General features: G+C 35.8%; 1 protein-coding gene across 2 annotated transcripts in view; it reads right to left on the bottom strand.

The window, feature by feature from the left end:
* Window positions 1-15,948, bottom strand: part of DTNBP1 (dystrobrevin binding protein 1) — a 137,446-nt gene that overhangs the window by 72,497 nt on the left and 49,001 nt on the right. For both annotated transcript variants that reach the window (XM_072945638.1, XM_031688120.2), the window contains exons 2-4: window positions 8,605-8,658; window positions 7,835-7,885; window positions 2,884-2,944 (exon numbers count right to left, since the gene is read on the bottom strand). Coding sequence is in view for 1 of the 2 variants with exons in the window: in XM_031688120.2 (XP_031543980.1) it covers window positions 2,884-2,944; window positions 7,835-7,885; window positions 8,605-8,658 (166 nt within the window). In the remaining variant the exon portion in view is untranslated. The remainder of the gene's footprint in view (window positions 1-2,883; window positions 2,945-7,834; window positions 7,886-8,604; window positions 8,659-15,948) is intronic.

The raw sequence follows: 15,948 nt of genomic DNA, 5'->3' as shown, positions 1-15,948 counted from the left end.
CGCTGATACAGTGCAGCAGTTCACTAATTGTCACTGCTGTACAATATCTGATTTCATGAATAATAATTTACTCTATAGCTGGACTTTGGGACTGTCTCAAGTTTCACTAAAATCCTCTAGTATTCTCATACAAAACTCCTGGTGCATATACACAATTTTCACAAATTAGTTACTGACATGTCAAAGACATTGAGCTCGTCACCTCCCAGAGTAGTTCCACAGGGCTTGGAGTAACTAGACCTCCCCTAGCCACCTCGGACTTCAAGTACTCTCAGCTACTTGTCACACAGCGAATGGATGACACCACGTCAATGTTATCCAAGGAACTCTATGTCATACCAACATTACCAGGAGAAAGCTAAGGATGCAGTGCTCTGGAAGCACCCCTAGGGGTGGAACCACTGCTTGAAAGGCATGTGCAACTTCAACCCCTATTTTATGCCAACTGACTTTTTCTAACATGACTGTGTCCATCGATGTGAACTCCCTAGTTCTACTTGTTCCTCATCATCTGTGACGACAGGAAGACTGTCATCTATGAATAATGACCGTCTGCACAGAAAATTCAAGGCTTCTTAAGTTTTTCATAATTTAATGAGTGTAAATTTGAGACTTTAATTTGTATTTCCTTGAATACTAATCGAGTGAGGACACGTTTCCACGTTCACTGGCCACTCATGTTTTTTCTTTCGGTATTAACGCCTGGTCATACCTTTTGCTCTCTTTTTATTAGGTAATTGTTCCCTTTTAATGGTTTGTAGAGGTTTTCCATATTTTTTTTGAACACTTGTCCTTTGTTTCATGACTTGCTTAACTTTTTCATAGTGTTGTTTGATGAACAGAAGCTTTGATAAAAAGATCAATATTTTAATTTGTTGCTGGTGATTATGCCTTATTTAAGAAATCTTTCCCTACCCTGAGCTCTTAAAGATTTTCTACTATTTTCTGAAAGATGTATAGCTTTTCCTTTCACATTTAACTCTGATGGAGCCAAAATTTGAACCAAGATCTTTAGCTACTTTTATTTAATGTTATATTGGAGGTTCTACCCACTATAAAAAGCCATGAAGAAATGAAAGATTGGTAAGTTTTTTCCCTTCCCTTCCATCTACACAAAACAACTCCTATCCCTGAATACAAATTATTAGAATAAGAGCTTTTAGCAAGATGACTGAATATGGGATAAATATACTACAAGTCAGATCCTGCAGGTTTGGGTAGATATCAGGACAAAAGTTATCTTCTATTAAAAACTTGCTAAAATGTTTTACTCTGAGTAATTTTATTGAATGTATTTTCTGCATCTAATGATCATTTATTTTTCATTTGTTAATGTGGTCAACAGCATTTAAAAGATTTTCTAATGTGAAAACAACCTTTCTGATCTTGGGATAAACCTGGTGTATTTTGTTTTTTATGAATGGGTGGACTTCGTTTGCCAACACAGCCATCGACTGCAGAATGTCTCCCAGGTAAAATGCCTTTTGTTTATTATCCAGCATTCACAGACAAACACATATACAAAGTTCTGGCTAATATTTATATAAGAAAATTTTATATTTAAGCTTGATATACATTTTAAAACAATGTGCGAGAAGATCCTCAAATTAAATTTCAAATAAAATTGCTAGAATATCAGAATCACAAGACAGTACAAGGAGCCCATGCATAAAGAAGATGAGTGCTTTTTTGTTAATTTGGGGAGGGGCATGGGGGATCAATCTGTGGGAATCTTGAGAGCCCTAGGTTTACAAGCTTCATTCTTGCAGAACCTGTGTTTGTTTCTGTTGGGTGACAAAAAAACATAGTCACTTGTGGCCCCTTCATTTAAGTTAGTGGTTCCTTGATCTTGCAGGAAGTGTAAATTAGAGCCCCACGCTCATGTGAGGCCAAGACCACGGAAACAAATCCGAAAAGGATACTAGGTATGTTCCAAGTTGTCATAAAGACAGGTTTCCTCCTTGCCTCCTTTTGCCAACAGGTAGCTTTTCTTTGTATTTTTTTTTTTTTTTTTTTAGCTCCCTAGCTTAACCTTTCAGAGAGATGTAGCCACTTCAAATATCCAAGAGCTTTATGCAGGAATCACAGACTGAGGCTCAGGTCCCCATAGACAAAGTCTCAAAATCCCCACAGACATAAACCTCTAAAGCTTCTGTTTTAGTATTTGACCCCAGCTTCCATGTTGGTTTTTCTTTTTTTTTTTAAACCACTCTGATTTCAGTTCCCTGTTTTTTGTTTGTTTTTTTTTCCAGCCTTCAGTCTAAATTAATTAAAATCAAAATCAAAGAAGTGGTTTTAGAAAGAAATAAAGCTTGACTGGCATCAATAGCACAGAGTATTTGATCCTGGCTTAAAAAGCTTTAAATATATGTACTAAATAATTTTAATTACAAGTTAATTTTATTCATTGTAACTCTGTGGTGCTAGAAAATAGTTTGTTCTTCTAAGTGACTTAAGCATGACTCTTGAAATTTTTATATTTATTTGCTAATACGCAAACTAATGGTTTTAGGTTGACAAAGCAAAGTTAAACTTTTGCCCAAATAATAAGGAATTCTTAAATAGTGAGTAGAAAATTACACCTTATAATTTACATATACTACAAAAGCATCAGACTCAAATTTAAAGCATTATATGTGGATGAACCAAATGCTTACTTACGACTCTAGAATAAAAGTTATAAACTCTCTAAGCCTAATGAAACTAAACTACTTGACTGAGAAATTATAAAAATGTGCTTTAGTGTCATAATAAATTACAAAATTCCACTGCAGATATCCTACAAAACATTAATACAATTACACATTTAATTTCTTAAAAACTAGCATTTAACACTGCAAAAAGATATTTTTACCACAAGTTTAAGATTAGACAAGTCCTTACCTCTCCAGCACTTGCACATTCCTTGGCTCTCCTATGGAGTGCAGCCCATGTATCTTCATACCTAAGAAAAGCAAAACACTAACTCAAAATACAAGCCATACATTAAGAAAATACTATCTAAAGAGAAACCTGGAACATCCAGTGGTGTCAGAAAGGAAAAGCTCAAAAAATAATGGGGATATGTTACAAAAACACAGAAGTCAACTTGAAGAGACGTACAATGGCCAAATCTGGGACGATTTGAGCAACAAAATAAATACTGGCAGCAACGGGTTGTCACTCAAAGAATAAAATGAATATCCATGAATTCAGTGATTTAAAGAAATAACTGAATAAATAAATGGGGGAGAAAGGAAAAACTCCTCCCTGCAGAATTCTAATTAATAATTGTAGAAAAAATTTATAAAAATAGAAAATCACCATTTGGTAAACATAATAATTATTTCAGGTAAGAACGGTAATAGATCTTAAAATTAGTGGTGAAAGTATGAAAAGAAACAGGATATTTTCACAGTCTCAAAGTATCTCCCCACAGGATACTCATTAATTTAAAAGGGGAAACAGCATTAAGAGCCGAGAAACCTGGCAGACACTTCTTTAAACCAAGTGACCAATACTAACATCAACACTAATGAGACATATCAACCTCGTGTGCCTAAAGATATGACGCACTGGAACTACACAACACTATTCTTCTAGCATTCTCCCATAAAGGCACTAACTTGAATTTCATCATGAGAAAATAGCAGATACACACAAATTGAGGGGCATTTTCCAAAATAACAAGCCAGCACTCTTCAATAGTGTCAAGGCCACAAAAAACAAAGAAAGCACAAGAACTGCTACCGATTAAAGGAGATGAATGAGATATGGTGACTAAATACAACTCGTGATCCTTGACTGGACCCTGGTCCAGAAGAAAGTGCATTATCGGAACAACTGACAAAATGAGAAAAAGGTCATAGATTACATGTCAATGTTAATTTCCTCATTTTGATAATTGTACTATTGTACACAATCCTCAAAATACACAAAGCAAAAACTGACAAAATTGAAAGGAGAAACAGTTCTCCAATAACAAACTTCAGTAACCTACTCTTAATAATGCATAAATTGACCAGACAGAGGGTAAGTAAAAAGAGAACATGAACAACAGAATAAACCAACTAGATAACAGACATATACAGAACACTCTGCTCAACAACAGAATACACATTCTACTGAAGTATACAAGGGACATTCTCCAGGAGAGAACATGTGTTAGGCCACAAATGAAGTCTTGATAGATTTTTAAAGGCATATATGAGAAATCTCTGAACCTTCTGCTCAATTTTGCTGTGAACCTGAGAATGCTCTAAAAAAAAATAAAGTCTATATTAAAAAATAAAAAGATAGCTACCATACAAAATATCTTCTCTGACCACAAAAGGTTGAAGTTAGAAATAAGTAACAGGACAAACACTGAAATATTCACAAATTTGCAGAAGTTAAACAATATGCTTTTAAACAACCAATGAGTCAAACAAGAAATCAAAAGGAAAATCAGAAAATATTGAGATGAATGAAAATAAAATTACAACATATCAAAACTATGGGTAGAAGCAAAAGCAGAGCTAAGAGGGAAATTTATAGCTATAAACGCTTATATTAAACAAAGAAAGATATCAGCCAACCAAATATAGTAGTACATTAAAAGGATCACACACCATGATCAAGTGGGGTTTTTTCCAGGCATGCAAGGATGGTTCACCATCCACAAATCAAGTGATGTGATACACCACATTAATAAAATAAAGGATAAAAATCATATGATCATCTCAATAGACGCAGAAAGAGCATTTAACAAAATTCAACATCCATTTATAAAAACTCTTAGCAAAGTGGGTACAGACAGAATGTACTTCAACAAATTTCATGTATGACAAACCCACAGCTAACATCATACTCAGCAGTGAAAAGCTGAAAGCTTTTCTTCTAAGATCAGGAACAAGACAAGGATGCCTAGTCTCACCACTTTTATTTAACATAATGTTGGAATTCATAGCCAGAGCAATTATGCAAGAAAAAGAAATAAAAGGCATCCAAATTAGACAGGAAGAAGGAAAACTCATTATTTGAAGGTGACATGGTAATTATACATAGAAAACCCTAAAGACTCCACCAAAATATTGTTAGAATTAATAAATGAATCCAGTATAGTTGCAGGATGTAGAATCAACATACAAACATCTCCTTCTATACCCTAGAAACAAAGTGAAATGAACAAAATAATCCCATTTACAATTGTATCAAAAACAATGAAATCCCTAGGAATAAGTTTAACCAATGAAGTGAAAGACCTATACATTGAAAACTATAAGATTATTAACTAAAGAAATTAGAGAAGACACAAATAAGTGGCAGGGTATCCTATGTTCATGCATTGGAAGAATTAGTATTTTTAAAATGTTCACATGCTCCAAAGTGATATCCAAAGCAATCTACAGAGTCAATGCAATCCCTATCAAAATTCCTATGGCATTTTTTTGCAGAACTGAAACTAACAATCTTAAAATTTGCATGGAATCACAAATGATCCTGAATAGCCAAAACAATCTTAAGAAACTGGAGGCATCACACTTTCTGATTTCACACTTTATCACAAAGCTGTAATAATCAAAACAGCATGAAACTGGCATAAAAACGGACACAAGATCAATGGAACAGAATAGAGAGCCCCAAAATAAACCCACATATATAAGGTCAATTAATTTACAACAAAAGAATCAGGAATACACAATGAGGAAAGGACAGTCTCTTCAATAAATGATGTTGGAAAAACTGGACAGCCCCATGGGAAAGAATGAAACTGACAACTACTTTACACCAAACTTAACTCAAAATGAGTTAAAGACCTGAATGTAAGACCTGAAACCATAAAACTCCTAGAAAAAAACAGGCAGTAAGCTCGACACTTGTCTTGGTGATGATTTTTTTTAATCTGACACCAAAAGCAAAGATACCAAAGTAAAAGTAAACGAGCGGGACTACATCAAACTAAAAAAGTTCTGCAGAGCAAAGGAAACTATCAATAAAATGAAATAGGTAACCTACTGAATGTGAGAACATATTTGTAAATCATGTATGTAATGAGGGGTTAACACCCAAAATATGTAAAGAAATCATGCAACTCAATAGCAAAAAACCAATCTGATTAAAAAATAGGTAGAGGCTTGTAACATTTTTCCAAAGGCATACAAATGACCAATAGGTATATGAAAAGGAACTCAACATCACAAATCGTCTGAAAAATGCAAATCAAAACCACGATGAGATACTACCTCAGCCCTGTTAGATGGCTATTGTCAAAAAGACATCAAATAACAAATGTTGGTGAGGATGTGGAGAAAAGGAAACCCTTGTACACTGTTGATGGGAATGTAAATTGGTGCAGCTACTATGGAAAACAGCATAGAGGGTCCTCAAAAAATTATACAGAGAATATAGCCAATATTTTGTAGTAACTATATACTTATTTTCATAACAGCTTTATTGAATTTTAATTGACATACCATAAAATTCTTGCTTCTAAAGTGCATAATTCAGTAGTTTTTAGTATATTCACAGAGTTGGGCAACTATCACCACTATCTAGTTTCAAAACATTTTTATCACCCTGAAAAGATACCCCTCTCCCATTTGCAGTCTTTACGTATCCCCTCTTCTCCCGACCTTGGCAACCATTATCTTTGTCTCTATGGATTTGCCTATTCTGGACAATTCACATAAATGGAATCATACAATATGTGCCCCTTTTATTGGTTCCTTTCATTTAGCATGATGTTTGAAAGTTTCATCTGTAGTGTAGCACAGGTCAGTACTTCATTCCTTTTTGTGGCTGAATAATATTTCATTGAATGGAGATACCAAATTCTGGTTATCCATTCAGCAGTTGATGAATATCTGTGCTGTTTCTACTTTCAGACTCTTATGAATACTACTTTATGAATGATACTGCTATGTACATTTGTGTACAATTTTTTACATGGACATAGGTTTTCAATTCTCTTAGTGTGAAATTGCTGGGTCACATGGTAATTCTACATTAAACTTTAAGAAACTACCAAACTGTTTTCCACAGCAGCTGTGCCACTTTATATTCCTACTAGTAAAACATTAGGGTTCTAATTTCTCCATATCATTGCCACCACTTGTCAATATTTGTCTTTCTGATTACAGCCATCCTAGTGGGTATGAAGCAGCATCTCACTGTGGCTTTGATCTGCATCTCCCTTATGACTGATGATGTTGAGAATCTTATGTGCTTACTGGCCATTTGTCTATCTTTTTATGGAAATGTCTATTCAAATTCTTCATCTATTTCTTCATTGGATTGTTTATCTTATTGTTCAGTTATAAAAGTTCTTTATATGTTTTAGATACATAACTTAGATGTATAATTTGCAAATATTTTTACCCATTCTGCAGACCGTTGTTTCACTTTCTTAATGGTGTTCTTTGAAGTGCAAAAGTTTTAAATTTTGATAAAGTTCAATTTATCTTTTTATTTCTTTGTTACTTATGTTTTTGATGTCATAGCTAAGAAAATCATGTATTTTAACAGCAGAAATGAATTGGAGAAGAAATGGTATAACATTAAGTAATCAAAGTAAGAAAATTATTAAGGACTCAAATTCAGAATCAATTTTATTGCAACAAAGAAATCATAAACAATACATGCACATGATAAAGTACCCAATAGTAAACACAACAGTGATCAATATGCTCAAAGACTGAATGGCCTTTGGATTAATCAGTGAAATGTAAAAGCCCCTGAGGGAAACAAGTAAATAATTTCCAGTCTCTACGTTAAGATAATATTTAGTTGTTTTGAGGTTTCTATCTATAAAACTACAAAATATGTTTAGACAACAGTCAGAAGCATAACCTTTCACTTAAATAAAAACACTTACCTGCTAAGTAATTCTAGTCCAGCAGAGTACTTTGGCAAATATGGAATAGTTCTGCGAAAAGAAACACTTATTTTATTAAAACTGTTGCTGATTTAGGCCAACTTAAAAAGTTACAATAATTTTGACACTATCAGTCATAATGTGGACTATTTTAAAATCACTAATGACAATTTATCTAAACTAGTGTTTGTATTGTTTTATTCAAAGTTAATCCACTTGCTATACACTATCAACCATCACTTTGCCGTATAGATTTTTAGCACACAATAACACAATAGGCACTTTAATATAAAGCCAGATAACAAGAAATTATTTTAAAAGCTTTTCATCTTTAGGTTTAAAGTGAAATTTGATCATGTGCTTTACTTTATTAAAAAATGGAAAAATTGCACAAATAGTACTAGTGTTTTCATATAAAACAGATAACACAGCGAAAGAGGCTCACTTGTCAAGTATTATTTCATTATTACTTGGCTTCTCAACAATGGAGAACTTTTATTTTGCTCTTACTATACAAACAAAAATATTAATTATGATCAAATAGCCATTAATTGTCATAGAGTAAAACAGTTACACTTCACCATTTTCAACTATTTTACAATTTTATCAGAAAAATTTCCAGTGTTACCAAATTTAGAAAGAATCAATAAATCATTTAGTCAGATGCATTCAACAGATGTAAGAACCATTAAAGTAATTATACCTCTGTGATTACAACCAAAAGTTGTATGAAATTTAAGTCATAGTAAATTAAATCAGCACTAGCTTACCTGGGTTTGTTTTTTACTTTAGCTTCTCTTGACTTGTCACTTAAAGTCTTCAGCCTGTAATTCAACAAGTATAAAATATCATTTTTACAGCCTAAGAGATTTTTTTTCAACTGCATATTTCACAGCTGTTAAACTTTGAGGTTGGATAAGCTAATTTTTTTTTTTAGCAAGAACTAAGCACCTCTACAGACAACAAACACTTGTTTACTGTAAGTCAGATATCACATATGGAAAATTTGTAGCAAATATTTTTATGTATTTTTCTTGCCCCAAATCCCTTTTCTAGAAACTTCCTAAATGTGACTGGACCTGAAAAACCTCATTATTCTGGCATCATCCTTAGGGGAAAAAAGTGGTCCCCTTTGGTGAACTTGATCCGTAACAAAGATATCTAAGCAGCACATTTTATTAAGTGGATACTATGCCAGGCACTTGAATCCCTTAAGTACCAACATTTGGTGAAATGTTAGCTGTTGATGAAAGGCTTTCTAAAATATGTTACAAACCTTTTTTATTAAGGAGGACCTGGTACAGTCTATTGGACGTTTTCTGATAACTCCAGCTCATTATTATGAATATCACTGACTACATTTTGTGCCAAAACAGTACTCTCCTCAGGTGTTTCTCAGCTAGGAATGCCTCTGCATTTACCAACTGGAAACCAATCGTAAAAGGTGCTTTTTTGAGTTTCTGAGTTTGTTCAGGATCCTGTGTCTATTTTTTCCAAATTAAAATTTTCCATCTCCACCACGGGTCGTCTCGTACAGGCTACCTCTTGCTGCTTCTGCTAACTATTTAACTATGACAGCCTGCGGCCCTCCTATCTCCTTTTTTAAATTATTGGGCTGGAAAACAGATAAATGGGCTAAAATGTATATATAAAATAAAATATGCTCTTCTATATATAAAATATGAAGTTCATAAAACTTCATACAATTTTTGTTTTTTGTATCACTTCACCAACCCATTTTTACCTTCGACTGCGGACTCTGTACCATTCAACAGGTTGCCAAAAAGTTGAGTGCTAAATTATGAGATTATCTCATAAAAATGAGATACCTGGACACATTCTTCTTAATTTGGTTACTTCCACAAATATCACTTCTAAACAGAGTCTGATACACAGGCCACAGTACCACAGTTAGAGCTCTACAAAGCCTTTGTAAAAACTAGAAATAAGTGCTCCTTCCCCAAGACACTACACTGCAATCAGCCAGAAACTGTCCTAGCGAACAAGCTGACTCTTAACGCCCAGCCCTCTGTTGTGTACAGCTTTATGTGCAAGCCCTGAAAGAATTCCAAACTTTTTGCCAGTAATGCCTGGCTAAGCACCAGAAAGGGACTTCTCTCTGATGCCATTTTTTAGTAAGTTGCAAGGTCAATTTCACACCAAGACTTTTTATATTACTCTCTGTTCTCTTTCAAAAACTATTGATGAGATCAATTTCTCTACAGTGTTAAAAAGACTTAGCAATCTCTTTAATACAAAACTAATTTGTATATCTCTCTCTCCAGATGAGCTGAATTTTAAAAGTCTAACCTGTCCTAGGGAAACTATAAATTTTCAACCTTTGCTTAGAAACCAGTAAATCCATTTTAAACAGCTGGGAAAGGTACTATGATAGCCACACTCAACCATCTCTATTCCAATATCAGAAAGGCACTTAGTTGTGACATTCCAGGTAGAAGTATACCAGGATAGTCATACACAGCAGTGCATCATACTCAAAATGATTCTAGTATTATTTTTAGTGATTTGGGACAATTCCATATGGTTAGGTGTTACAAGGATATTGAAAGGGAACCGCTCAGGTCCTCTTTGGGCCATTTATTATGACCAAGCAAATCTCTAAGCTGATATCTCAAATGTTTATTTCTGAAATAAATGTTTAGTTTCTCAACTGTAATTTATCAAATGTGGGATTCTCCTTCACACTTCCCCAAAAGAAAAAAAGAAAAAAAATAGTTTAAAATAAAAGAGAAAGAAAAATAGTTAAACGGAGCTGAAAATAAAATTATTGGAAGGTCAGTAAGAGCTTCCCCAAGTGGCTCCTTAACAACCATCTGCTTTAAAAATTAGTCTTTAACCAAATGTAATGTGTGGAACATATCTGATCTGGATTTGAATAAACCAACTGTGAAAAGACATTTCTAGGAACCAGGAAATTTGATTATGGACTAGATAATTGATAATATCAAAGAATTAGTGTTAATTTTGCTAGGTATGATATTGGCATTGCATTTATGTAATTTTTTTTAAGAAATGAAAACTGATGCATGAGAGATGTAATAGATAAGTCTGATAACGTTATAAATAAGGGAGAGTCAAAGCAGTAACTGACAGCTGTTAGCAATAGTTGACAACTACTGGATCTGAATAATGAACACATGGTGTTCACTGTGTTGTTCTATTTTTGTATATGTTTAAAACTTGGTAAAAAAATTTTAACAACAAAAACAGTCTTTTAGATATTCATCTTATCTCATCACATCTTCTCCATATAAACCATCAATATGCCAAAATTCAGAATAGAAACTGCTGGAGAAAACAAAGTAGCTAGAAGGAGGTTGGAAACAGTGAAGTTCAGGGGAGAAAAAGATAATAAGAATAGTAGTCATTGTAACACTTTAACTTGAAAAAAAATAAGGTCAGATACATTTAACAAGTAACAAACAACAACAACAACAAAAAAGCAAGACGATCCATTCTGAAATACATCCTCAAAATCCAGAATTCAACTGAAAGTAGCTTACCATTTTTATTTTAGGATAACAAGTTTCTCACAGTGATTCTGTGCTGGAAACAACCCAGTAATAAAGTCTATTTAATGTCCCACAATGTCATGACACACTGAGAAGGAAATACTCATCCGGTGTAGTAACCCAGTTTCCTAAACCATAAGACAGTAGTATTATATTGACTATAATGATTTGCCACAAAAATTAAATGAAATCCCAATTTTGATGTTAGCAGCATTCTGTAAACTATAGAGCTAATTCAAATGAAAGGTATAATTCAAACTGTCACCATCAAGAAAAGAAACTATGTACATCACAGAGCCACGGTAAAACAAAGTAGAGGTCCCCCAATGCACCGTTCCTATAAAAGGCTTCTGCATCATTCCTAAATCTTCATGATACCATAAACCCCCAGGAAGACGTGAGTACTAATGAGTATAATAATACACAGCCTTTTAAGTGAGCCACCTGACAATTATTCTCTATGCAAAGCAATTTATGTACACTTTGAGTTCAAAAGCACTTACCTTCAAATTCATCATAACACTACAATATTTTATTTTTAGACTGTTCCAAAGACTTAGGTTAATTTGACTCCAGCACATGTATTTTTTTCAAGCTTTGCAGAAAATATTAAGATGGAGGCAAATCACTAAGAAATGGAGGTAATTAGCAAAACTGCTCAAACAAAAAGTCTGAAAAGTAGAAAACCAGAATGAGAGGTGGAGTGCTACAATGACTGAGGAACAGGAAATGTGCCTTCTCTGCCTTTCTCACCCGCATGGTGACCTTGACAGCACTCCATTTATCTGCGCCTCCCTCTCCTACTCATTGAACCCCATCAGCTATTTTGAAAGATGAGCATGGCTGCTTTAAAACACCACACAAGGTATTTATTAGCATATATTGTCCTGTAAGTTTCCATGTTCATGCCTTCATTATTCTAACTTTAAATTCTGTTTATGAAAACAAATCCAATCTATTATATTTTCCCATTAATGTTTATCACTTTTTCTTTCTTCTTTCAAAACCACGAGCAGGGAAACACAGACGTGTCAGTCACACCTAAAAGTGCACATGACCTCCTAAGCTCTGAAGCCTGAACGATTCACACAAAAGCTGCACAGACTCAGGAAGGAGAGGGGAATGTAGACCATCTCTACCCTAATTACCCCCAGACACACCCCTTCAGTCCTGACCTTTCTCCTGTGTATTTCATAAATTTCCAACTGTTTCTTGGAGTTAAATTACCTCACAACAAATTCATTGTCAACTGCTCTTTCTCTTTCAAAACTACTCCGAACCTCTCTTCCGTTGGTAAATGACATCAAGATACTCCAAAATTAACATCCTCAATTTCTCCACCTTTTTCACTTCCTACATCTCACTTTTTATGATATCCACCAGCGCCTGTCGCTATACCCTCCTTCAAATTTCCACCAGCACTGCCTTATCATCATCTCTCACCTTGCCTGTAATTATAGCCTCCTGAATAACCTGCCTGCTCCCCATCCCGAGCCCTCCCATTACACAGCCTCTCAAATTATCCTTCCAGAAATACAGGCAGGCTTATGCTGCTCTCCTCCGCAAAAACGGCCAGAAGATTCAGTCAACCTAAAAATTAGCCAGGACCACCTTATTTGAAATAGCAACCACCCCATCCCCCAAACCCCTTCACCCGCTTTACTTTTAGTGATAGTACTACCACCTTCTAGATATTCTACCTCCGGCCAGGAGACTGAGCACAGGGATGTCATTTGCTGTCTGGTGCATGCATTCTCTGCTATATCTCTAGCTCTTAGAGTAGTGCCTGTCAGTAGAGTAAGCACTCAATAAATATTTGATAAATGAATTAATTTAACAAAGCACTGAAGATCCTCTATTGTCAGTCACTAAACTTTCTTTCCAGGTTCCTCTCCCACAAGAGCTTCATCTCTGAAAGGCCCTCACCCAAATCTATCCCCATCTTTCAAGGCCAAATCTACAAGCCACCTCCTCTGTGAAGCCATCTGAACTAATGACTCTTTCCTCTGCACTTACAAACCACATCACTTCCATCTGTCATTTAGTTCCTTCTGCTCTGCTTTATGTCACCACCAGTCTACTCTGTAGCCCCAGGATCCAGCCTGATACACAGACACTGGCAAAGATCAGGCAAACCTGAGCATGTGGCCTCTTAAATTTTCCTTTGTAATGAAATAAAAAAAAAAGCATATATGTAAAAGAACACTGAGTTCCTAGCCTAGTGTCTGACACTTGGTGAGAACTCAATAAAATGTTTTTTTAAATCAAGGTGAATATTGAGATTCTTCTCCCTGCTTATTAAAAAGTAATCATGAAAGAGCCAACATTTTAGGGAAAACCTCACCATTTTACTGCACTCTGAATTAGACTGTTAGATCCTCTCCTTTGAGCAGGTTTTGATACTGCAGGGAAGAGAGAAGAGAAAATAAGCATGCTGAGCAGGGGTGGAGGTCAGGGCAGAGGTGGCTTTGAGGAGGAGACACCCATGGTCTGGTTGCAACAAGTAATAACTACCAGCTTCTATTTGTACCCACAAGAACCCAGAGCATTACAAACAGGAAATGCCAGCCAGTGACAGGCAACTGTAAACCCCTTGATAAATCTGATGTTTAGCTTCCTGAAGGGTTTTGCATGCCTGAATACTTCAATCCGGAGGCCATGGGTCATAACTGCTCAAATGGTAAAAATCAAAGACCAGAGTGGATTTGAAGTGCTTCAGTATGACCAAAAGTTTCCCTCAGCACTCAAGTCAATCCCTAAAAAGTGGATGTTCTGTGTGAAGTCTCCAAAAGGCTCCAAGAGTTCTGAATGAGTTAAATCAGATTAGGACTCACGTAGGTGTAGGCAAGGGGAACAGAGTGAAGCCCAGAATCAGTCCCCTTAGTCCCGTGGCCTTTGGACCAGCTGGCCAACCTCTTAGGTCAGAAAGAAAGCAGCACAATCGAGGTTTATCTCGATTCTGACGTAACTGTTATTATGAATAAAAATTTACAAAAAAGATTGTGAGTCCATGGACAATTTAAAGTCCCCTGCAGGCCACCAGCAGCCTCTCCACTGCCCTTAACTGATCTCAAGTTGCACTTTTTCTGAGTTTGAATGGAAGACTGAAATTCACTGTGTTCTTCAAACATGCTTTAATCACTAATGTGACATTCTCTTGTGAGCCTGATAAAGAATAATCCAGTTTTACTTTTTTAAAAAAGTAAGCTGCCTACATTTCAGCTCCAGTTATATGAATTTTCAGAAACTGAAAATGAGCAGAAAAGCCCTGAGGAGAGGCTGCTGCTCTGGGAACTGTGAAGGAGCTCAGGAAAGCCCCAGGCCTCTCTCCTACTGAGTTCCTGGGGCAACCCAAACAGCTGAAGTTTCCCATTATCTTAGAAGCCAGCTGTTTCGGCTTCTGTGGGCACCAACAGCAAGTGTTCTACAAGAATGCAGGTTTAGTCTGACAGTTTTGATAGGTAAGGGCCATGCTGCTTTCATCTCTGAATCCAATGCAATAGACAAGTGAAGCTGTGTTTAATTTTTATCTTTTCTCAGCCTGGCAAAATACGCAAAAATAGGTTGATCTCAGGCTGACTATGAGTTTACTAAATTGAATTACGTGGATTTCTTCTCATGAAGAACCACACAGGAGTTTGTGGACCTGACAAAAGTGAACATCAGAGTTTACAGCTGCCAGTCAACGGGCAGACAGACATCACTTGGAGATGAGCTATTTCTCTGCCAGGTGATGGGCTAGTAGCACACAGACAGCCCAGTGGTTTGTCAGCTGAAAGTGACCTGTACAAGGAAACCAACAAAGGGCCTACAGAGAATGACAGCCTTCAGGATGTCCAGTCCCAAACTGGCCCCAGTTTATAGCATCTGCAAGAGGTAAAATCAGTTTTCAAGTCAGTTCCTAACCAGATCGTCTCAATCCTCTTCCTAACTCTAAACTCAGGTTTTCCAGATCTCTCAGGATGGTTTGGATCCAGAATCCACACTCCTAGGTAAGCTGAACCTTCTTAAGCAAAGCTCAAGAGAATAAATGGGTTCTGAGATAACCACATGATCTACAGAATTATAGTAACTACCCGACTGTTGAACCATCAAGGAATTCCTTGAAGCAATGACAACAGGGCTGTACCAGACGCGTTTCTCTACGAACATTCTCGTGCTGTCATTCCAGTATCATACCAACATTTTTCAATATAATAATTAACATTCTGAAAAGAAGTTACTTTTCAAACTTAAAGGGGGGGAAACAAGCACACCATCAACGAATGACTCCCAGATCACCAATAATTAATATTCTTAAGGACACCAAACTAAGATTATCAAACATGCTTCACACGTGCTAAGTGCTCGAGTATTTGCCAGTTTAACACTGTGCACCCAACAGCCCAACAACATAAACATTTTTGTCCCTCATATTAAGAGCATTCACCAAAGGATTCGTAATCTAAAGGTGACAGACAGCTCCCTTATAAAAGTGACCTCCACTGTAGAGTCGTGGAAACCGAGGCAGAGTAATTTGTAGAAATACGTTTGCTTAAGTGGTAGAGGTAAGAACACAGGCAGTCCCGCGTTAGAGTCTAC

This window comes from Vicugna pacos, chromosome 20 (genome assembly GCF_048564905.1).
Source record: "Vicugna pacos chromosome 20, VicPac4, whole genome shotgun sequence".
Taxonomy (NCBI): Eukaryota; Metazoa; Chordata; class Mammalia; order Artiodactyla; family Camelidae; genus Vicugna; species Vicugna pacos.
This window is presented reverse-complemented; position numbering and strand designations above follow the sequence as displayed.